Source organism: Glossina fuscipes, unplaced genomic scaffold, assembly GCF_014805625.2.
Source record: "Glossina fuscipes isolate IAEA_lab_2018 unplaced genomic scaffold, Yale_Gfus_2 61541, whole genome shotgun sequence".
NCBI classification, from domain to species: Eukaryota; Metazoa; Arthropoda; class Insecta; order Diptera; family Glossinidae; genus Glossina; species Glossina fuscipes.
In genome coordinates, this window is record NW_024003752.1 from 148,649 (window position 1) to 174,497 (window position 25,849).

At 34.2% G+C, this 25,849-nt stretch overlaps 1 protein-coding gene across 6 annotated transcripts in view; it reads right to left on the minus strand.

The window, feature by feature from the left end:
- Positions 1-16,192, minus strand: part of LOC119643708 — a 130,462-nt gene extending 114,270 nt beyond the window's left edge. For 3 of the 6 annotated variants that reach the window (XR_005248383.1, XR_005248384.1, XM_038043137.1), the window contains exon 1: positions 15,617-16,189. Coding sequence is in view for 4 of the 6 variants with exons in the window: in XM_038043137.1 (XP_037899065.1) it covers positions 15,617-15,630 (14 nt within the window). In the remaining 2 variants the exon portion in view is untranslated. Of the gene's footprint in view, positions 1-13,942; positions 14,036-15,616 lie in introns of all 6 variants that reach the window. The other 3 variants (XM_038043133.1, XM_038043136.1, XM_038043134.1) reach the window with 2 other exon arrangements.
- Positions 16,193-25,849: the final 9,657 nt, after the last annotated feature.

A 25,849-nucleotide genomic window follows, 5' to 3' on the forward strand; every position in this document is an offset into this window, starting at 1 on the left:
GCCATACAGTCCGGACTTGGCACCAAGCGATTATCATCTTTTTCTTGGCTTGCAAAATTTCTTTAATGATAAAAAATTGGAATCCAGGGAGGATTGTGAAAATCGACTACTAGAGTTTTTTGCAAATAGAGAACAGGACTTCTATGAGAGAGGCATTTCGAAGTTACCTTTAAAATGGCAACAAATCATTAAACAAAACGGTGCATATTTGACTCAAATCGGACAATCCAAAGCATGTTAAATAAAGTTCTGAAGTTCATATAAAAATAATGGATTTCTTTTTCCCCAAACTAAAACATTGTAACGCCCGCGAACAGACTTAGGGTAGGGTGTCGGTCGGTCCGTGTCCGCCAAAGACATTGCAGTAACGGCATCCCGTTATGCAAAATCGCGTGATTTTGCGGTTATATAGCAATGCAAAAAAAAAGGAAGAAAGAAAAGAAAAAAAAGGAAAAAATCATGCGAGGGTTTAGTTTTAGTTTTAGTTTGGTTCTGGGAGAGTAGAGTTGCGGAAGCCAACGAGTGCGCTTGTTTTTTTTTCAATTGTTTTGATTGTCTGTTTTTTTTAGAAAAAAGGCATTACTTAGTTATTCGAAAATTAAATTAAAGAAAACCCCATGAAAGAAGATTTGAATGGACATTAAAGTGATACGGTTTGATTTGAACATAAACAGAACCAAAAAAGAGAAGGCAGAAAGTGAAGCAAAATTTATGATTTGATCTAAAAATGTCAAGTTTTGTGATGGATCAGTATAAGCCAATTGCAAAGTAAAAAGACTGTTTAGTAAATCAACCGAAAGTAAAAGTGGGCAATGTGTAATTAGGGAGAAGCTTTAGAAAAAGAAAGAAAAAGCCATTAATTGCTTTGTGTAATTCGGTCTATGCGTTAATGTACAGCGAACGCAATCACAGAGATAGCAAGTAATGTGAATTTAGCCTGTTTACAAAGAATGTGAAGTAAAAAAAAAAAAAAAAACTGGAAATCAAATTAAAGTAAATAAGGCTAAAGTCTGTAAAAATATTTGAAGATTGCATTAGATAAAATACCGGGACTTATATATTTAAATACAATAAAGAAAAGGCTACAAAAAAAAAGGACAGAACTTGCTCAATATTAAGCAAAATATAAAAATTTCATCAATGTCAAAGAACTGTTAATTTTGGTATGTGCATATATATATGTACTCGTATGTTGGAAACGGTGTATAAGGGAAAGCTGAAATATTCGAAAGATAATCCGCATGCATATCGAGAAAAAGTGTAAGAAAAGAAATGCCAAAAAGCAAAAACAACGATAACATTAACATTTACAAAGTACTGAAAAAGAATTTCTTGCTTTCAACAAAGGCACTGTTTTATGAAGTAAAGCGACTATTTATCTTTCGCATATATATATATATATGTATATATATATATGTAGATATAATAATGATAGTATTACGAGTGAAAGATTGCTTGAAAAAACTCTAAAAATTTGTACACCTTTGAAGGTTAATCGAGAAAGAAACAGATCGAAGTGGTTTCCTTTTGCTTATGCACAACTTATAACTTTGATTGTAACTGAATTAAGTTAAAACTATTGAAACTAACCCCAAATCAGTAAATAAAGTGTTTGTTAAAGCTTTTTTAAGAAAAAAAAAAAAAAAAAAAAAAAAAACAAAGAGTGTTGTTATTCCGAATATCCTAGAAAGAGAGCAAGTGGCTAAGACCCTGTTAGTGACTTAAAAGTATGTGCTGTGGTGAAATTGCCTCCTGCGGTGTTTGGCAGTGTGGGCTAATCCTCGATTGAACACGAACAGCATTTGAAAGAAAAAATCAAATAATTTTACAGTTGCGGGTATTCTCAGAGAGCCAAGTGGTCAAAAGAGTGAGTTTTTCACTACTTGCAGAAATCATCAAGCTGTCACCGATTTGAAGACTGCCAGCTTATAAGAGGATTGCAAGGTGGAAAAGAACACTGTTGGATTCACTTGATTGATCGAAGTGGTGATTTTTGTATACATAGCCTCAAGATAAAAATTACCTACATGTGGCTTGCTATTGATGCTGTTTGAAAATTTGTAATTATGTGTTCTCAAGTTTCATCATCCTCTTCATCATCAGATATACGCCATATCTCATCAACAGCGAACAGCAACATATCAACAGTGACCACCACAGAGGCCGTCAGCATTACAGAAGGGAGCACGACGTCATTTGGAAGAGACAACGCATGTTAGTCAGGTATTTACCTTCCCTTTTTTTTGTGTCGCGAGTTTCCTGTGAGCCACAATGAGGGGCTAAGGCCGAGCATGCCACTGCTATAGTAGGAATACGATGTAGGGGGGTGCCCGCGTGGGGGAACCGTCTACCGTCTACCGGCCAGCGGAGCTAGAGCCGTGACAACATTTTTACAAGCATATTACTGTTACTAACCAAACCAAAATCTGTTGTAGGCTATAATAATTACATGAAAGGAGTTGACCGTGCAGATCAGTACATGTGGTACTATAATAATAAGAATAAGCAGCAAATGGACAAAAAAGGCAATGCTTTATTTCTTGAATGCTGCTCTCTTTAATTCGTTTCTTATCCAAAAGAAAATAGGAAATAGCAGAAAAGCATATAAGAAATTCTTGCTTAATGTGGCAATACCATTGATACAACGGAAAGAGGAGGAAATCCAAATTTTGACCCAGTACATGCAAGACCGTCGAATATAGTACAACCAACAGGAAGAACAGAGAAATAGGACCCACCAGGACGTTTATCCCAAGGCATGAAAAAACACAAAGTAGTACCTATTGTCGCAAATGGAAGCAAGACATATACTCAACGGAAAAGTAGAGTATGCTCTGTAAATAAAAAATCTGACTATACACGCTATGTTTGCGAATATTGCAATGTGCTATTGCATAAGCTTACATGTTTCGAGAGAAACATATGCGGAAATAGTACTAATTATTTTGTGCTCTTTTGTTCTTTATTTGAGTTACTTTATTTATCTCTTATCTTTCATGTCCTTAATTTTCTGACTCCATTACCTGTACCTCTAAATAACCATTAAAAAATAAGTATAATAAATTCTTAATTTCGAATTTTGTGTAAGAGTTATGTAAATCGTTACCATAGGATAAAATTTATAATACAATACATATAATATTCGGAGGATTTTGCTTTCAGGTAGCGAATTTCAGCCCGTGATACCACAAAAAAATGGGCGATGGAAACTGTCCAGATCTCCTCGGGGCGTGCGGTCGGCTAAGTGTTAAGATAGTCTAGGCTTAATTTACAATTCTTTCGAAATCTTTTCACAAGTTGTTTTCAAAGATTTAAAGTTGCAACATATTAATTCGCTTTGATATTACGAGTCAACTTTCTTGACTGTAATTGTTGTCAACCTTTTCGCGAGTCGCCGGCTGCATGAGCCAGGTAAAGCCTCATAATTGTGTTTATACTTTTCCTTTTTTTTAAATTTTTTTTCTTGGAAAATCGGGCGGTTTTCGTAAAGACTTAAATCATAAAATTAGGAGTTTTCGTAACAATGTACATCCTTCGGAATAGTGATCATCCTAGAGTCTTGGCAACAACTATCATCGTCTTACAACAAAATAACAATAGAGTTCCGACACCGGATCGCAAAATTACAATAGAGTTCGGACACCGGAGCTTTCGAAGACCTTCTCTGGCTATCACCTCATTCCAAGGAGGGAAGAGTTACCTTCGCTGTTAATCGTCATCAACCTATAAGAGTCATGAGCCTTATCGTCATGGAAATTAAACAGACCTTCAGTCAGCATTTCCGATCAATCATTATATTTATCATTATTTTTATCAACTTAGCTTACTAAACATTTTTTGGCAGTTATAATCTAAACCTATTTTGGAACTTATAAAAATGTAAAAACAGATTGAAAGATTCAATGAATTGATAAATGAATGATTTTGGTAAATAAACCACCATAAAGATCCTTTTTTTTTTTTTTAAACAGTCGTTAGTGCTTAACGTAACTCACGTGGTAATAAAAGGCGTTGACAAATTACATAAAGTAAAAATTTCGAAATATTGTACTTTGTAAATAAATTATTAGTAATATTGTGTTACCCTGCTTAAGTCCCAACTTTTCTTATTTTAGTCGAGGAGTTTATTTCCTTGGAAAATTTATACAATAATAATATTACGTCATATAAAAAGCCTGCGGTTTTTTGCGCGGAATGGTGCTAGTGCTATGTCGGGCAACAGTGAATTGATTATCTCAAATGAACATGTGTTTAAAAAGTGACATGTCAAGTTACATTTTGTGTGAACATAATTTTGTAATTTCTTGGTCGTGTAAAAAGTTATATTGATTTGAAAATGGATGATGTATCTGAAGAAATACGCTATGTGATTCTTTTTTACTACAAAAAACGTAAAACATGCAACAACATGCTGAGAAATTTGTGAAGTGTACGGTGACAACGCTGTGAGTGAACGAAGAAGCCAGGATTGGTTTGCTCGATTCCGTTCCGGAAGTTTCGAGCAAGACCGACACGTAAGCTGTCAGGAATAGAGAAGGCGATAAGCAAAAACTACATAATAGTTTGCAATCATTTGAACACAGCGGGTTAAAAAAAGAAGCTCGGAACCGCGGAAAAAAATGCAAAGACTTTTTATATGAACCATTAATAATGTTTTAGTCCCAGAATTTACCTCTTTGGTCTAAATAAATTATAATAAAAGTAATAATAAAAAAATATTTGTCCTAAAGAAATAAATTCTTGAAGTAAAGTCAAATGAGCACTATCAGCTATTGGCTCTATTTCTAAAAAAGGCTACATGACGATTCTAGTCGTTTTAATAAAGTGGAATAATTCTTTGATATTATGTGCTGTAGATCATATCAAGTTTTTCATAGTATTAGTCGAAGCCAATATGAATCCTCGAATTGTGGAAACTATTTGTGGATTGTAGATTTCTTACGGATCCCTTCATGTGTTGCGGCTGTGTGACCCACACAAATTCTTCCTTACGTTCTGAATTTAATTTTCTCAACGTTAGCTTTTTTTCGTCAATTTTCTCTTTAATTTATTTTCCCATACATCTTTAAGGTCCGTTTTTGCAAACTGCATATCTAGTCAGCTTACTCAATAGCACTATGGTTCGATATCCAAAAAATTTTAATTTTCTCTCTACAAGCATAGCTGCTGCGGTCGTACGTTTAGTGAGTGCATATTTGGCGTAAGATTCACTGATTGATCATGCTCACTACGCTGTGGCCGCCATCTTTTTATATGCCTCCGCCACCGTGCTACACGAATAGGGAACATCCCCCGTGTGATTAGTCATATTAAACGACGATGAAATTCCTTGTTTTGTTAACAGAGTTCAGCTGAAATTTAAGGCGTTTTTATGATAGACTATATGTAACGATAAATATTTCCTGTTTGACTTTGCAAGCAAGTTTCTTGGTTTGAAAAATAACTTTGGCTTGCGTTGTAAATGTTGAAACACTGAAGGTCAACCATTACTTTCGAAAATATAAATTTTTTCTGAGATTAGTACTTTGGAGACGTATGCTGAGAGTGACATATCACAAGAAATGACTTTTGAAGAGCACAGTGATTTGAATTCCAATTTACGGGAGATATTTAGGGAATTGGTTATATCTCTTTTACAAACGTCTGTCGCGATAATAATAATAACTTTGTTACTGTAAGGGTGATAGCTATTTTAACATCTGTGTCGAACATTCATTGGTCGGGTTCCTTTTGGTTCCACACCTCGGCTAATTTCTTATCTCTTTCAAATTGATTATGTCGTAGACAAGTGGTTGCCTTAAGTTGACCGGAAACCAGGAGCTGATTGTGAACCGATTGGCTACGCGAATCATTACAGACAGGTTTTAAAAGGATGTGCCTTATTTTTGAGCCCACGTGTTGTATACTACGTAAATCCGGTGTAATCTGATGGACTTGTAGACACTTGTAATCTAATCGACTTGTGGGAGCCGTATAGGTTAGGATTTTTTCAGGACTAAAAAATCAATTGGAATAACTGAGACATTACACTGCAAATACAAACTAACTAAACATAGGATAAAAGTTGGCATATTTTTCATTGTTTGAGTTTACATCTGCCTTATTACAAATACCGCGTGAGTCACATATATCTATTAAGGATTTAAGTGAGTTAATGTAGTTATTAGAGAAGGACATCCCCTAAAACATTTGAAGTTGATTGAATAAAGTTAAGTATTGCACAGTTGTGAACTATGAAATTAATGCCTTTTTTTGTTGTTTTTTTTTTGTTTTGCACGAATATATCATAAGAGGACCCAGTAAAACGGAATACGTAAACAAACCTGCGAGTTAACTCAAGCAAAGAGGAAAAGACATTACTAATCTAAACTTTATAATGCAAAATATGAAATTGAAATTTTGCAACTAAATGAAAATAAGTTCATGTTGTAGAGAAAAGAACAGGAAAATAAATACAAAAATAAAAAAAGTATATACTCTTATAGGCATATTAAATGTTATTTGTAGATATTTGTAACTTATCAATTGCTTTAGTCTGAAAAGAATTATATTCGTTTGATATTTTTTAGATGTTTAAGTATTACCAGTGCTACGAATTGACATTAGTTTGCTGTTACGATTTACAACAGAAATTAGGCGGAAAATCGAAGAACGAAGGCAAGAAACACAAGAACAATATGTGGTAACTGAGAAATTGCTATGACTCATTTATTGTGGATAGATTTATCAACGTCAAAATATAATTTGATTAAGGCTGGTTGGCAAACGCTAACATCGATTGAAATTCTAAATTGAATAGGGCAACCAAAGTTTCCATCATTTAAGAAAAGCGCTTATAATATTATTTATAAATGGAGAAAATCTGTCGTAAAATTGATAGTATTCTTTAAAATCAAATCCCATCGCTCTGAAAGAGTAAACGATACATTGTAGCCTTAACAATGAGACAACTTTATTAAAAGAGAATCCCTTGTTCGAGATGAAGCCTTTACCTTCAGTTCATTAAGCAACGCAGCAGAGTCCACTTCACCAGTTTATTACTAAAGAATATAACTCATCAAGTTTATTTTCATCTTACCATCAAGTTTGTCTTCTGAAAAATGCAGACTGAGATGTACGCCTAACAACGCTTACGACAATTGTAGAGAAATTCCTTGAGAATCGCAATCTAAGCCAAAATCCTAAAAAAGACCTTATAACAGATTCGGCAAATTCGAGAAGTGTTTTGGGCTAGAATATAACTTTGGATTTAAGAGAACGCCAAATAATTGAAATATATCTAGTAATATTGTTTAATTTATATAAAAATTGCCGGCGAGGAAGACAGCCCTTTAGCGAGTTAATTATTATTATTTATTCAAGTTGAATAACATAGTATTATGGTTACATCAATCAGACAGCTCAGTGAGATTGATTTGGAGCAGCATACCATCACTAAGTTAAAGGATTGAAAAATCCTGTCATCGCCGGCGCACGTTGGAATATAACATTTTTTTATGCAAGAAAGCAGGTCATTGAAATATACATAAATATACATATATACATACACACACAAAAATACGAATATACATATATACACATATTATATATCGTGAGCTCTAAAAAGAGCACGCTCGGAAATATACGATGTGAACCATTCTATGATATTAGATGGCGTCCCAATACAATTTAAGGGAAGAGAACGAAACACTCTATTAAAGGCCTTTAAAAAGTCAGTGAAGGCTGCAGCTGTTTAACTCCTTAAGAGAAATTCCGAAACATGCTGCAAATAAATTCTAGAAGATTTTTCGTTGTAAATTTGATCTTAGTAAAGTCAAGTTGTGTCGGCGAGATGATTACTCTCACAGGCGACTCAAGTCGGTTCGTCAGGAAAACTTAATATAGTTCAAAAATAATGCTGGGCTTAGCCACATCTTCATATTTAATTATGACTGCAAACATTCATCACAATCGGGGCGTTCAATTATCAAAAGCAATAGGACTGTAAGAATTTTCAGATAACACGAACGGAATATCGAAGATCAAAAAGGGGGTCACTCAACTCATCACAAAAACTGCGAAAATGAATAGCTGAAAAAAATGAATAGGCAGGCGTCATCGATGTATACACAACATTGAATTTCCAGAACGTGGCAAACCTTGCCTTTATTGAAAGTGATTTGGAAAAGTGTGACACGCAAATAAGATGTCTAAGCAATTCCATTCCCTGTTACCGGTGTCAAAATCTAACAGCAAGTAAATTCATTAATTTCCCATACTACTAGCGTGGCTATGCTGATTGTACGCTATTACTATTTCTACTTTCAATTTAATTAATTAATTAATGTCCGACTCTTAAAAATATCGAGAGTAATATTTCTTACGATTGTATCAAAAATTTTTAAATAAGCAATTTTTGATGTACGATATGTATGTAAAATTTTTTGGGTGATTTCTTCAAATATGTTTTTAAAATTTTATAGTATTTGTTTCACTTATCTGTTTCGATGGTTCAATTATTTGTTGATGTCTGCTTTTGGTCATTTTATTTTTCCTTTAATTATTTTGACCTTCCAGTTTAAGTTTTGTCTCTCCCTTCGAAAATTTTTAATATTCTTTCAGTAATTGGTTTTATCTTTCAATTTCTTTTTTGTTTTTTAAATCTTTCTTACACAAATCACTGTTGTGAATCATTGCTTTTTAACTTCAAACAATGTCTTCCATTTTGCTCTCTTCATAAAAAATTAGCGTTTTAATAGATTAGTAAGTATAGTTATTTAAGAAAGAAAATTATATTACAATACGTGCTTACGTTAATTTTGGCCAATTTTTCTTCTCTTTTCCCTGATTAATGCCTAAATAGACTGAATAACTCAATAACACTAAATGGAAAACTGTTATATTATATAGAAGAAGGTCCAAATCATCAAATTTAATGGTTATGTACTTTGCATTACCTTACCATTTTGATCTGTAGAAGTCGCTGGCCACAATCAATGTAAACACCTAATATAATGGACACACTTATGTATATATCTATATACGTATGAAATGAATCCTTCAAAAATGATAAAAACCAACAGTGAACGAAACTGGCATGTTTGACATATTAGGCGAGCAAATCTTTTTACACCTGCAACCGAAGGATGAGGGTTATTTCATTTTGTCATCAGGTGTGCACCACCCAAAAGGAAGCTTCAGTGGCACGATAAGTTAAATTAATTAGTGTCAGATCCTGAATCAATTAAGCCATATCCGTTCGCCGTCTGAAAGTATGTTCTTGATATTCTCCTGGTAGCAGAAATTAAGACATCGGTTTCACATACGGCACAGACGTTGGAAGTTCTTGCAGGCAAGTAACAGGCTGAAGCTTTCTAAATATATTATGAAGGGCTCTATTATCCATCACAAAGTAATCAAAATCTACTTTTTTCCAATTTTTTAAGGTTTTCTGTATATTCTTCATGAGATAAATATAGGACATCATTGATCATTATTCTGTTCATTCTTCGCATGCAGGCCCTTTGTCGTAACAAAGTTATAAATGGTAAAATTGGTAATGCTTTTCGTTTTTTAGAGGGTTCCTGCTTATTACTCTTAAGGTCAGCGAAATGAAGAATAATGTAAGAAGAAGAACGTATGAAGAATAACGTAAGCTAAGTGGCTTAACTGTAAATTACACATGGTGGACGTCTCGACATAGTGATTTAAATACTTAAAGTTATTAAAAAAACAAACATTTACAGTAATCAAATTATATATTTTGAAGTCGGTGTCAATACCGATTCAAACGGAATTCCTTGAGTGTAGGATGCCCTCATTTTCTTAATACATGTTAGTATATGACTCTTTTGGTGTTCATTCATTAAGTGGGATTTTTATTACATCACAGCATTTGGATAATTGGATTATTTTTCATATGTTCCTTTTAATCATTTCTGATAATTACAAGAAATAGCAGACTTATCGCATTTTTATTTCCTTATTAAAAAACAGCATTAATTGTTAATAATATAATAAAAGGTATAGCGTCTTTTCAACAAAATTAAAACACATATCTTTGTTTTAAAATTTAAAGGAACGTTGACAGTCGGCTTGGTCTGCGCTTCTTTTTTTATTTGTTAATGAATTTGTAAAGCCTTCGGAAGAACTCTTAGCTAAATATTCGTCCGTTGTTTGCTTTTCTAGCGATGATTATTACATTAATATAACTGAAACAATTCAGAAGCAATTTCTTTTCCTCTTTGCGTGGTTTAGAATGGAATACTGACCTCCATATTCATATCGTTTACTTTAGGTCTACCCTACTATAGACGTACATAATCGATATTTAGAACAAGTACTTTAGTGAAACTTACTCAAAATGATAATCTTAATTAGTAAGCTTCATTTTTACATTTTTTCAAAAGAGCATCTAAGAAAATTATTGGCTGAACACTTTTTTCACATTTTAGAGAAACATTTTACTGATTTGCATTATTTATTTTCGATAGCATTTAAGATTGCTAGTCATGATAGTTTATTTTGTTTTAGCGTAAATGTCGCGACATCAAATAGCACATTGCATAAAGTAAATTATTTCATTTTACGCCGTCTCTTAGTCGATCAATTTTGCGTCTGGTGATTGGCAATTAGGCCAACTTTATTACCAAATCTTAATTTCAACTTGGCACTCTTTATTTTTATTACTACTTATTTAATATTCTATGAAAACATTTCGTATGCATTAAAGTCTTGAGCGTCCTAAGCTTCAATTTAATACTCCAATAAGTGCTTCAAAAAAAAAGCTTATTAAGAAATATTTTTTGTACAGCCTATATTGTCAACCCTACACATATCGATTGTAGGTATCGTCTTCTCAATCATCGCTAACATTTGTAATAATCGTAGTATCCCAAAGCAAACAAAGCTTGCTTTCTTAACCCGCTTTTTAGTCAAAAAAAGAAACGAAAAGGGATGCTGAAAACCTAAGCGAAATGGCAGCGAACTTGTGGAAGTTATGAACGTCTCGATAGGCTTTACGCTGGAGATACGTAACAGGAGAGAAATTGTGAAAAATTTTCAAATCAACCTAGATAAATGGGCACTGGATATTGTAATATGCTGCGACTAGATTTACCCCTTTGCAGAAGCGCCACGGCATAGAACGAAAGATTGTTGCAGTGAATACGCATATAGAAGAAGGTTCACAGAGAAGAATGCAGAATTTGAATTGTAAATAACTTGTCGTAAACACAATCTTTCTCAAGAGTGCCTTAAGTCACTTAGGCGGAATTAAACTAACTAATGTATGTATGTGAAAGATTCGTACAGCGCAACTTAGAGGCGAGCTCCTTCATATATGTTTAAAGAAACTTATCGAGAACGGTACCAATTTTAGAGCGAATATACTAGAAAAGGAATATAAATCCATGAACTTCATCATGTTAGCACAAAACAATAAGTAATCAGACGGATATTTAACCGATGGTAACCGCACAAAGAGGGAGTGAGAAATACTGGTACCATTGATCAAAAATGTTTTTGACGCTGCCAGTGCATCGTATTGTTTCACCACAGCACTAAAAATTGTACTCTGTGAAGCGGAATACACAGTTATTTCACGTCCGCCAACATATGCGGCGTTAAGCAATAATGATGTGGCTTTATTCCTAGAGAAGGAGCTGTGTTTAGTGGACAAGTCAGAATACCACAAAAAGAAGATAGTAGTATGCACCTAATTTATGGAACAGTATGCCTCCAATTTCATACAGAAAGAAAAATAGTTTTTAGAAAGCCCCTCCGCAAAAATGGCTGATATTGTCATATTTTTAAATGAGCATCTCAAAGTTACGGTTGGAAAACGTCATAATGGAAGTCATAAAAGCTATCGGTCTCCTTGGTGACTTGGCGTTTAGGTAGGAAAAGTAAAAATAATAACCGAATTTTTGGAAAGGTCTGCAACTTGAGAACCTATATTATATGCTGGCAAAGAAAAGGGTAAAACGAATCACCTGTGATTCGCTGACGTGGAATGCTGACGGCTTAGGCAATAGAACACATCGGTTAAAAAATATTTGACCACCCGAAAAGTCATAACTTGTACAAATGCAGGAATATGCTTTGCGTGTCACTGAATGGATAAGACGTGCAAGGTTCATTTAAAACGAAACAAATTTTATGTAATAAACTTCATTTAACAAACAACCTAAAAACGGATAGAGTTTGAAATTGAATAGAATACATGTATTGCTTGCTAATGCGAAATTTTTCAATGTAATCGAATTAGATAGGCTGGATCACATCGAAGTTGTTAATGGTATCATGAACTTAATCATCGTTGACCATGAAGTTTATTTAAGCCTACTCGAGAAATAATGTCCTTTAACAAGACGAGCAAAGGTTACCTTAACAAATTAGCTTTATTAAAATCAGAGAAAAGCGTCTCACCCATGAATGTTCATATCAATTCCGATTATAACAACAAGTGAGAACATCATTAGTCGGACAAGGCCGACAATCAAATATCTTACACCGTATTATTTAATACAATTCTTATTTTTATTCTGGAACACAAAGACAAAAATTTTAAGTTGTTCTATGTAAAGACATATTTTTCATTTGCGTATTTATGGGGAAGTGGGTCCAAAACGCTAATGTAATACTAGTTTTATCCTCACATAGGGCAGGATCCAAAACTAGGGATAGATGATCTAAATTTTATAGAGTTCATTTTTGCATGAACTTGCTATAATATTATGGATTAAGGGATCAATTTTTATAAAATTTCTTGTTATGGTAGGATCCAAAATATAGGCCGGGATGGTCCAAATTTGGTGCAGTCAATTCTTCTATCTTACAATACTAATGTAATATAATTTTCATCGTGAAACATTGAAAATTATACCTTTTTGTCCTATGAACTCCAGTTTTGTATACTACTTTTGCCGACAAATTTTGAAAATTAAAATTTTTTTCTATATAACGATTTTTCAGAATGTGGCCCTATAAAACATGTTACAGTACCAAACTTCATCAAAATATTTCAAAAATTGCGATCTGTAGCATGAACACAAATTTACATGGACAGACATCACACGGGCACACGGATATACAGACAGACAAGTTTTTCAGATTATGATTCCGAATCGATCTGTATAATCAAAGGCGTGCCCATCTTAAGCGTTTCTGCGTATTACTTACGACCACACTAAGTTAATATACCCTGTACCATAAGTAGGGTAGGGTATAAAAAGACACAACGTAAAGTCATTAATTGTTCTGACCAGAAACAAACTCGCAAATTTCCTTATTAGGAACAAATTCAAAATATTAAATTAACGCCTTATATCTTTGTAAATATAAAATATAATTATCATAAACGCTCTTAAACAATTTCCCATTTGACACAAACGAAAATTTTATCAGCAATTTAGGTCGCCTTCAAATAAATACGGTTATCCGGTCAACTTGGCTTTCTATATTGGCTTTGACAACACAATTTTTGACATTGCTTCTGCTAGGAAAACCGACGAATTAGAAAAGTAAACATATATATATGCAGAGATAGATGTATTAGGGTAAGAAGTTCATTCTAATGTCCCTAATTGAATTCATTTTCAGTCAGGAAGTTAGTAAGCCATTAATAATTTTCTTCATTACAATTGCTGCAGCGCTACTCTCTGCGCTTACAACGGCGACAATGTTAATGGACATATTTCGTTATGGTCAAAACTCAAAAAGCAGGCAGATGTGAATATTCTTATTTAGTCAAAGCTAGCATAGTTGTTCTTTTATACATTCTGCAACCAAATCTTGTTATAATTTATGTTAATGTGAAATATTTGAATCGTTTGACTTAAATTCCTTCAGCTTGCTTTTTCAATTAAAGCAGTTTCCAGATTCTTTCAGCCTAAATAATGGGGATATATTAGATTTGTTAAAATCAATAATATCTAATTAATAGATACATTGAAATACTCACATCACACGCATATTGCTTTTCTTTGTTGTAAACTAGATACCAACGTTATCTCTTCTGCTTCTTTTACTCAGCAAACCAACAACTTAAAGTTCACTGAAATGTGTAAATAGGGTCCAACGTGAACACAGAATTCTTTGTTTGGGCCTTAGTAAAGAAGGGGTTACATTTGGTATATAATGTTATTATTTGATGAAAGTCTGTAAGGAAGGGTTTTGTTTCCTTATTAATACTAAATCCGACCGCATAAGTGCCCACCTGTATATTCTAAAAGCATTCAATTTGTTTTGTCTCGCCGCATTAAAGACATAAATACCTCTCGTTCCCTGAACGTAAGGTAAAATACTTTCTCAGTAAAAGTCAGGTAGTGAGGAAGGCGACTTTTGGCGCAATCATACTTTATCCTTGTGCCCAAAACGTCAACATTTGCGCCATTGTAAAGTTGGCTCGACCCACGGTTTGATCGGGAAGTTAGTGCTTTCCAAACAGATGTGTCAATATAAAACATACCCGGAAAACCAAAACTGTGTCCAAAGGCACACGAGAGTTAAAGTTTGGTCAAATTTATTGAAGCGTATGACTTCTGTAGCTTTACAATACTCACTTCTAATGTAAGCTCTAGCCCTGGGGATGTTAATATTACTACTTTCGAGAGAGATAGTGCGGCCTTGTGACAAAACCCTATTTAGCAGATTGAATTTCGTAGACTTAAAGATGATAAAAAATTAAATTATGAAATGGAACAGAGTCAGAGTATGTAGTGATGTACTTGAGTGAAATAGACTCCGCAGTGGAAAGAGTTGTTCCTTTTCCCAAATTGCGGTGTTTTACTTTTTCATATATTTCAGTTATCGTTTCCTTCTTTGGATATAATGCACTTTATCTTTCAGCTACGTTGCGCGAACAGTTACTTGTTTTATTTTTGTTTTGCCTTTTAAAATGATTTCGTATTGAAGTTTGAATTTCAATTATCAATGTGCTATTACGGTATCACTTTTACTCACTTTCACAGGGGTTTTTATCACAATTCAGCGTAAAATGTAAAATAATCATCAATCAGCAAATAACAATATTTCTTCCTGATTGATATTTTCGTTTGTCAGATCTCAAGAAAACTCTTCATCTAATTATTGTTTACAAATCTTTTTTCAGACAATTCTATTGGAATGATTATTTATCAATTTCACTATATTTTTTTCCCAACATTATCTCAGTGTTATTTAAATAAATTTCTAATATCCAAAAAAAAAAAATAATATGTCGTATTCATCAAAAATAGTTCCATATTAACACAGAGCTACACCAGGGTCTGACTCACTTCTCTATACGTTTTGTACACGGAGGCTGACATACACCACTTAACTATTTCAGCTAGTTTCAATTTCAACCAACTTTGAATTGAATTATTGAATTATTTCTAGGTGTTGCAAACTAGAGGATAAATGTACGCCCTTAACCCGAAGGCGGGTATTCATTTGCATAAAAGCCGAAAGTGTTGTCAACAGCATGATTAATAGCACATTGAATGAGCTTAAATATTGCGCTACGGCTCGATATGGGGCTACGGTTATGTGGAGCAAAAGTATTTTAGATGCGTTTATAGGATTATACAATGCGGTCACCGTATGCCATGAATGTATACATGTCGCTAAAGGATGTGATATATATATGACTTACCTGTTATAATTCATCGAAATTTGTTTCAACACAATTTAGTGACCGAAATTGAAAAGTTCGGAGACAACCTGGTACGATTTCTATCAGAACAGTAAAAATATACACAAACTCCTTGGATATATACGCAAAAAGTTCCCGTCTCACGAAAGGTAAGCTAAAGATAATGAACACTACCTATGCATCGCACGTCGATATTGATATAAGTAAAATTATTAATTAAAATGTCCAACCGAAAAATGTACAAATCGTTTCCCATACATAATTTCATTTTGGTGTTTATTCGTTATCCCATTCATTGACGAAGTTAAAATAATGCAGTCGCCTAACGAAAGTTATATACCAAAAAAATGTATGGAATGTACATCTTCGATGTTTTCGTTTCGTGTTTCGTTGCCGTTAATTTATATAGCTTTCTAGTCGCGCTAGTTTTACTAATTATTATCGACTGTTGCTAACGTTTATTGTGTATAGTTTAATAAAATTGCACTGTCGTGTTACCCATATGTTTTCTAGCACCCGACAATTATACTAATTGGCTTTCAATTTACTTTAATGTCATAAAAATGTGGATACACGAAATGTATGCGCTAGTTGTCTGTCTAAAAACTAAGCATTAGTATATTTTCAGGTAAAGTAATAGGTGGCGCATATATCGTACTTACTTTTTTTTATTTTCGCTCTATTTATAGAGTAAATTTACTTTCAATTTTATTGCTTTGTCAAACTAAAGAATGTTAAATTTTTTGTTGGTAATTATATTTTCCGAAATCTTCACATATTCCTTTAACTTTTATACCTTTATTTTCAGTACTAATATAAAACCAAAATTGCACACGACCATCTCAGATCGCTTAGTATGTAACGTAATAACTACAGTGCTAAAAAAGAATTTAGTGGAGCTTTTTGCACGTTCTAACTTTAGAATACACATTTGCGTGCGCTCATAAATCTATTCGCGGTATACACAGTTGTAGATGGAAATGGCTAAAAACACACTAATCCTCCAATTTACACGGTATTTTTTTAAATAATTTCACTTTAAAAGCAGCGGGCTATCAGTCCGGAAATACACAACGTATAATGTCACATGCAAAGGCCATATTAAAGAAGCGAATGGTTTAAACATATTTGAAGATTTAGAATTATTTTTTAAAAATTTTGCATACGTTTTTTATTTATGATGGATTTATGCGCGTTCAAATTATTTGCCATATTTCATCTTGTAATATATACAATTTCATTGCACTCAACTGTTGCCAGCTTTTCCATTTGTAAGAACAACTATTGCAATTTGAACGATTTAACAAGGAACTAATCTCTCGTATAAATCGAGATAGGTGTAGAACTTATCCATCAGGAGAATGCTCATTTCGATACATTTCTTTGAGAGAATATCCAAAGCAGAAACGTGACTGAATAATTTCATGTCAGCGAAAGATAGGTAAGTAGTAAAACATTAATTCATCCAACATTGATAGCAAATAAAAGTTCTTTATTTCAGTTTTTAAAACAGTATGTATTAATTTACTGTACCCACCGCTATAAAATGGGGGTGTACTCATTTTGTTTTGTTCCGTAATGTATGTAACACTCAAAAGAATACTTCGGAGACTGTGTAAAGTATATATATTGTTGATCAGCGTGAAACTCGCAGTTGATTTAGTCATGTCTATCCGTCTTTGTGGTGTGTTGCTGGCACTCTCCTCGCCGCAAAAATGAAGATACGTTGGAAGTTTCTGCAGGCAGGTTGGTATTGAACATGGGCCAAATTGAATGCAGCACAAGCGCGCAGTGGAACATAAACTGAACGCAACTCCGTTTTGCTCGTTTTGAAAATTACTAAAGTTAAAAGGCTGAAATTTTCCACAATTACTTTACAAAACGCTCTATTTCTCAGGTGCAAAAATGGAAAAAATCGGCCATGTCCACACAAGGTTGCAAGTGATTAAATTACCTTTTTTCATTTTTTTGATGTTTTATGCTTACTTGTCATAACGCAAACGAGGCAGAATGCTTAAAACTATTTTGTTCATTTTTTAAATGAAAATATATTATCTGCCTAAAAGTGGGTTGATTCTAAAAGGTATACGGTAGACACCGCGAACTGGTGGATCAATTTTTTCTTAATACCAACGATATGGGTACCAAATAAAAGAATTCAGGGAGTAGAATGTGAATAAGTTGGTAGTGGGCGGCGAAATTCAGCCTCCGCTGAATGTAACTTTCTTAGTTCTTTTTATTTGGAAAGAAAAATCGAATTTATGATTGTTAAATGTTCCAAGTTTTTTAGGAAGAAAATAGTTTTCATGGACTGCAAAAAGTTGCGCTAGACTAGCTGCACAGCTATAATCCAGATTAAAGTATAAACATGAATGGTGACTTGCCAAAGCAATCAATCCTAGCTACTACGTCACTTAAAAAGTGTACGAATCCTCAAATAATTTAATTTCCATTTTACTTTCAGACAAATAAAACGAAACAACATTCCTTCAGATATCGTTTATTTTAATTAGTTTTTGATTAATTCCTTGATTATATTGAAAAATCAAACTAAATTTTGTAGTGCATTGGAGGTTATTAAAATTGCAACTATCGGCATTCCTTTTTTAGACTATTTTCGTTCTTACATTGTTGTTAAATTAATATTTTTATACGTGATCTACATTAGTCTTATCAAGAACGGCGTGAACATATTGCCTGCGATGGTAAAAAATATAGCAGGCAAAAATATAGTATACATATTACCAAATCGCTGATTGTGGACATACACCCCCTGCCTTAAAACTTCTTCAATACGTATTGCGACAACTATACGTGCTGCCGAGCATCAATAAATAATGAATTTTAGTGCAGAATAGAGGACGATGCAAGCAATTTAAGACTAATACGAGAAATATATACAATTTATAATGAGCTTAGTATTAGAAAAGCTTCGCTTCCCCCGAATTTTTTGGTTAAGGATATTAAAATGTACATTAAAACAAACAAAAGGCGTCTAACGGAAGAACAAGCACTTTAAAAATAAAATTTTGATATAAATATGTACTTAAAAGAAAGAGCATATGCGGTGGTGTATTTCAGAGGCGAAATTTACCAATGACCTATTAATAAAGGGGAAAAATGTTTCTCTTACGCTGTATATAGTTAAGGATGAGATATTATGAGAGAACAAAATACATAGATTTTTCAACATTTTGTTCCAAATTGAGATTTGGAAATTTTATGTATCTGTTATGAATTACAGTAATAACGCTGTTAATTAGCAGCCATTTGTATGCTTGCTCTTTCAAACGCTTGCAAAGCAGAAGCACATAAAATTCTGTGTGTTTAAGTGAATATGGGTTCTGTTATGCATATAAGTATGTATGTTAAAAGTAAGAATTGTCCAGTATGTCTAAACAAACTGAAAATATTGAACCAAAAAGTTGGTTATTTTGATAGTCTTAACTTTCATAACAGTGGTGTTAATGTGGAAATAGTCTTGAAGATTGTTAGTAGAAAGCATAAAGATTTTAAATACGTGGTCTTAATATGCGGCGTGTTAATAAGTCTAAGATTGACTGTTTGCTGATTTCTTTAGAGATAGATTTTATTTGTATGTCTGAAATACGGTTTACAGTTATTATTTTGTCCGTCATGATAGAATTTACACTGATCTTGGCGGTGTTATCGCCTTCTATATTAAACCGGGTTTGAATTCTAAGATTATGTTGAAGTGTGATGAGGACAATGTAGTCGAGTACCTTGGTATTGAAATAAGTGATAACAATCCCAAATGAATTGTTAGCTGGTTGTATGATCTAAAGTGTAAGATTTTCTGCGCAGTTTTGGGTGCGTTGGACGAGGTATCTCTTGCGTGTGAATAATATAATATTCTGTGGGGATTTTAATCTTGATATGTTTGTGAATGATGTACGTGCCAGGCAGTTACATGATTTGATTGATTGGGGTTGAAATTGGACATCTCAAGCCTAGCTCGTTATGTTCCTCTTTGCAGACCGGCTTTGTTAGATTTTCTTTGTGTCACTGACAGCTCCTTATATATTCACTATGATCAGTTTCCCTTAGGTGGGATATCCGATCAGGAATATATGCTTGTCTGCTTGAATATCCCCATCAATTGCAATACTGGCGAGCGGCTTATATTTACCTCTAAAGATTTTAAGTCCGTTAATATACAAAGGTTAATAGCTTCTTCTTTTTCAATTTGTTAGAGTACCGTCTTGAACTTTGCTGTTGCCAACGAAAAATTGCCTTATATAGTGCGTCATCTGTCGGTATTATTTGATGCCCAGTTCCCATGTAGACTTGTAAGGTTGGGCCTTCTAAGCTGCTTCGGTTTTGCTTTGAGCTATTAGTATTCGGAACGGGGGATATAAACATTGAACGAGTTTGCCGAATGCTTGTAATTGGGAAGTTTTCGGAAGGCTTAGGAATAGCGTGCATAACATTACTTGACATGCGAAACATTACTACTGTAAGGAATTTGATGTGAAAAACTTCATTCTAAAGTTCTTTGGAAGAATTTACAAAAAATTAGAGTTAGAAGGAGTCTGCCGCGAAATTAACCCTGATAGGTTAAAGGAAGATTTTTTGAGATCAGTCTGGCAACTGACGCGCGCGAGATCGTACGCTTTTGTTAGCTTTATTGTTAAAATTTTTTTTGTTTACGTTTTATACGCGTTTAAAACTGGGTTTAAGTATAAAAGATTGGAACGTGTAAAGTGTAAGAATACATCAATTACATTAAAAATTTTTGTGATTTTCATTTTGGTTCTTGCGATTAGCACTTGTTATTGGAATAGTAAATCTCCTTCGAGTCTTTTCTAGTTTTTTCTTTTGAGTCTTTTTTATTTTCTTACTTTGGTGTGAATAGCTTTTCTCTTGGCTTGTTTACCATTGCTTCAGTGGTGTAGATATTACGTTAATTTAACAAAAATTTTAGAGAAAATTTATCTGATTTGTATTCTCAGTTTTTTTGTGCTTCCAGTTTGGTTTTGCTTTCTTGTTACAGTGACAACGTAACGGAGAAGTTTTATTAAATTTCTTAAATTTGTAGATAAATTTAGGATAATGGATTCTTTTGAATTTTTTTTCTTTTTTGCCCTAATAATTTACTTCTTTCTTTTCGTTGGCTTGACATGGAGTGCTTATGTACACCAAGTCGTGCAAAAACAGGCCCGGAATCGGATAGATTCGTTTCTTGTTGGCTCTGCGAGCGCTTTGGTCATGCAAAGTGTGCCGGTATTTTCGGCGGTGCTGCTGAAGCAATCGCTGACCCTTCCAAAGGCTTAAGATGGTCATGTCTTGACTGTAGGCAGCGGAACATTGATTTTTACTAACTTTTCACGAAGACGCGAAATGGTTTCTCGGAATGGAGTAGAAATCTCGGCTAGTTGTGGGAGAAGTTTGAGCTAATTAAGTCTAGGTTTGATGAGTGCCGTTTTATTGAGCACTCATCTTCTACCCAAGCCAGAAAAATAACTACTCGTAGCGTAGCATGTGGGACGTCACCTCTGGGTTTCTCCAAATCTGATTCGTTGGTACAAGTTACCGCTCTCTCTAACTCTAAAATGAACGTTAAGGTGTCCGATATTGTTGAGTCGGTTGGTAACAAAATAGTTACAAACAAGCCGTACAAGCTGCTGGTACAAGGGCGATAACGCCATCTATATTCTCCCCAACTCTAAACTCCCCAACCGTGGACCCTCCTGCTCCAACTAATGATATTTGGTTGACGGCAGTTCCTCCCAGAAAAGCAATATTTGTGTCAAGACTGGCACCTGAAACATAAAATGTTATCTGGCGGCGAAAGTCCCATCAGTCAACTTAAAGCGTGTTAGCATTTTCAAAATGGCTCCTTCTCAATCTGGGGAAATCTCCTCTTTTAAAATACTAGTTCCGACTGAAAACAGTGATATGTTGTTAAACAAACCACTGTGGCCAGTAGGATCCATGCTTGAGGAATTTATCCCTCGAGATCGTTCCCGTAATACCAAAGCAATAGTCTTGTCCCCTTCAATAAACTAAATGTTTCTTCAGGCCCACTATTTCTCATTTATCAAAATGTTAGGGGCCTTAATTCAAAAATTCATTTTACCATTCTAAATTCAGTGAACACGGAGTTTTTCTGTTTGGCCTTCACCGAAACTTGGCTATAACTCGATCTTCATTCGTCGAAACTTCATTCGTCGAAACTTTTTCACAATTCTTTCCAAGTCTTCAGAAAGGATCGACTGAATCGCATTGGTGGTGGTGTATTAATTGCCATATCCGCGTCAGTCCCGTCCAATTTAATTGAATTTCCCACTTCTCCTGCCGTTGAATTTATCGCTATTCGTGCGATAATGCCCAATAAATAGCTATTTGTAACCTGCTTCTCTATTCCCCTAAATTCTGATATCTCCATTTACAAGAAACATGCTGCCCTCATATCTGAAGTGGCCAAGCGGTCTAGACTTAACGATTTGGTCGTTCCATTGGGTGACTTCAACTTGCTTCAAGTCACTTGGTGTAACAGTGATAATTCTGGCTGTTTGATTCCTACTTCAACGTATGATAAGGCTTTTGTGTTCTTTAATGATTTATTTGATCATAATTTGGTTCAATACAATCGTACCCTTAATTGTAATGGTAGACCGCTTGATCTCTGCTTTGCCAACTTTCCTGAGCTTAACGTAAATCGTTGCCCACCTTTTAGTTTACCTGAGGACCCTTATCATCTATCAAAGTGCACTTCCTTTCAACAAGTGACTGATGTGCCAAATCAAACTTTTTTAAATAAATGTAATGATTTTTATAAAATGAATATTGTATTGCTAAAACATCGTCTTTCACATATGAGGCTTGATTTCTTAACCGGAAGTATTGAAAGCTTATTGTCATCGTTCTACAATACATTAAATCTAGCTATTGCTGCATCTGCTCCGATTAAGCAGTGCCGACATCGAAGCAGGTGTCCCCCCTGGTTTAATAAGACAATTAAATATTACAAGAATAGAAAAAACACGCTATTCAGAAAATATTCGAAAGGTGGCTCTGCGCTCGACTATTTCGCTTACTCGGTGGCGAAGCATAGATTTAACTCCCTCAACCAACATTATTACTGTAGATACCTTCAGTTCATTAAATCCTCTCTGTTTGCTAATCCTAAATACCTTTTTAAATTTGTTAATTCTAAAGGAAATTTTGCACATAACCCTCTCATGTTTGTTTTAATGGGTCTGATTCCTCGGATGATTTTGAAATCTCAAATCTGTTTGCGCAAACTACCCATATCCTATAATTAACTCTGTTTCAATTCCTAACTTGGTAATTTCGGAAGATGGCGTTTTTAAAGGGTTGACTTCTCTAAAATATTGTTGTGAGCCAGGACCTGATGGAATTACATCATGTGTACTTAAATCTTGCTCTGTCGAGTTATATGGTGTTATCTCAAAGTTTTTTAACCGGTGTTTGAATTTAGGTGTTTTCCTTTTGTGTTGGAAGAGTAGTTTCCTTATTCCCATTCACAAAAGCGGAAGTAGGCAACTTTTTGAGAACTACAGAGGCATAGCCAAGTTGAGTGTCTTGCTTAAGTTATTTGAGCGAGTTACGACTTAGAATTTGGCATTTACCATTAATTCGTATATTTCTCCACAACTGCATGGCTTTCGTGAAGGGCGATCTACGATCACCAATTTATTAAAGTTTACTTGTTATATTTTCAAGGCTTTTTCTAGTGGCTCTCGCACAAATGTAATATACACTCATTTAAGCAAAGCGTTTGGTTTGGTTAACCATAACTTACTTATCTTTAAACTCCAAGCCTCTGGCTTCCCTTCCTATTTAGTGAATTGGATAAGCTGTTATCTGCACAATAGATCATTCAGTGTTTAGTGTAACTTCGTTACCTCGGATATTCATCCCCGTGACGTCTGGCGCACCTCAAGGCAGCCATTTTATTTAGTTTATAGATTAATGATCTCCCATCGGTGGTTAATTCCAGCCAGATCTTAATGTATGCGGATGATGTGAAACTGTTTTCCTCCTTCTCTGTTGAATCGCAGTCACATCAGCGTCAAGGTGACTTGGATAATTTTGTTGCATGGTGCTCAGTGAATCTTCTGAAACTAAATCTGAGTAAATGTAAGAAGCTTTCTCTCTCAAGGAGAAAGTCATTCATTACTCAGTATTTCATAGATTCGCATAAGTTGAAGGACGTCGATTCGATCACAGATTTAGGCGTTCTATTTGACCATAGGTTACCTTTCAACTTGGATATTGAGCTCTTCTTAAGCAAAGCTAGCTCCGCGCTGGTTTTATAAAGAGGTGGTGCAAAGAGCTTGATGATCCCTACATTACGAAAAGGCCGTACATGTGTTTGGTTAGACCCATACTCGAGTATACCTCTGTAGTGTGGTCTCCTTCATATAGGTGCTATTTAGATTCAAATGAATCTGTTCAAAAGCAATTCTTGCTGTTTGCCCTTAGGAATTTGGATTGGGATCCGATTGCCTCTCTTCCTCCCTATGAAAATAGGTTCCTTCCGCTGTCCTTACCGTCTTTTGAGAAACATAGATTTGTTCTTGGCGTTTCCTTTGTAATCAAAGTAATAAAAGGTGCTATTGACTCGCCTTTATTACTTGGTGAAATAGGCTCCCTAACCGCTTCTCTAGGCACTTTATCTTGGTTAAGCTTAGTCAGCGTAAATATAATTATGAACTGTTCAATCCAGTCAGAGTAGTTTGCAAGAACCTAAATGACGTCTATCACTTATTCTCGTTATCGGACTCTTTAAAGTCCATTAAAGCAACATTGCTTAATACGCGCGATTTACCTATGTCTTACTTAAACTAGGTTTTATCCTTTAAAGTCGTTACGATTGGAAAATGAATTGTTGTTAAGTATTTTCGGTTACCAGACTTATGCATGTTTGCGATGGCTTAGGGGTTCATTTGCAATTTGGTCCTGTACCGGTTGTAAGTGTGGCTCTATGCTGGTTGTGTACATGCTTTTTTTCTTTTTTTCCATCTTATTTGTTTTATTGTACTTATACTAAGTTTTATTATTAATTTAATATAAGTTTTGCTTTAAGTGCCAATTGAACTCGACTGTTATTTGCTTAGTTGAATTTTATGTATAAGTAGAATTAAAATAAATAAATAAATAAATAAATTAATAAATAAATAGGGCTTTTTGTAATCACTCTTTCTTTGTGAATGAAGAACTATTGTATCGATACGACAATAACTTTCAATTTAGAGCTTCCACTAGTAACGAAGGATGGCGCGCGGTACAGTGTATTATATCAAATGCTGCCGGTAACGATGCTGTTAGTATAAGTATCATTCTACCTTTGACTCATGTTCTAAATTATATCATTACCACTTGTTCATTTCCTGATTGTTGGAAATTCTCTGTTGGATTGTCTCTGCGTTGTAGAAAATTTTTGAACGGTTTAGATCACATCAGATGGTGCTACATATAAACACGAAGAATTTACTTTGTGTGAATCAGCGAGATTATTCAGTTGAGTACTAAGGTACATATTAATTTCGCGGTAATGCATGCTCATATTATTTTGAGGAAATTGTGGCTCTCTTCATCTTATATTCCCTTGTTCACTACACTACGTCTGGTTGAATGTTTCATATTTTGTGGCCAATATATATAGGATAACTTCTTACAATAGGCTTCAAGCAGTTGTTAATAATTGCGCCAGATGTGTGTGGTAAACTCATCGAACTCGTTGCTCTTCAGTGCTAAACTGATGCTTAGTCCAAGGCTGTAAGGGCTCTCTATAAGTGACTGAAGACTGACTGTCTGTATCTATGTTTTCTTACTATATTGTACTATATAATTATAACTACTCAAGTAGTATACTATTGGTCTCAATTATTTCGCGAGGGACGTTTTAATCTTATTAGCACTTACATTATTACTAATTATAATAATAATTATAATAGTATAATTGTATTCTAATTTTTAATAATGACTGTTATTATTAACTGATAGTAAACTGAACTGAAAATAATTTATGATCCAGGTTAATATGAAACACACCTTGAGTTTGTAAAGTCTACAAAAACGATGATATAAATTTTTGGAAATTTGTAGTGATTAGTCTAAGTTGAATATACAAAAGTAAACAAAGAGTAGGGAGGGAGCCTAATGCAGCGATGAAAATGCAACATTTATCATCAACTGAGAAGCATGGTAAAGGCCCTGTTATAGATTGGGGTTGGAGTGGTA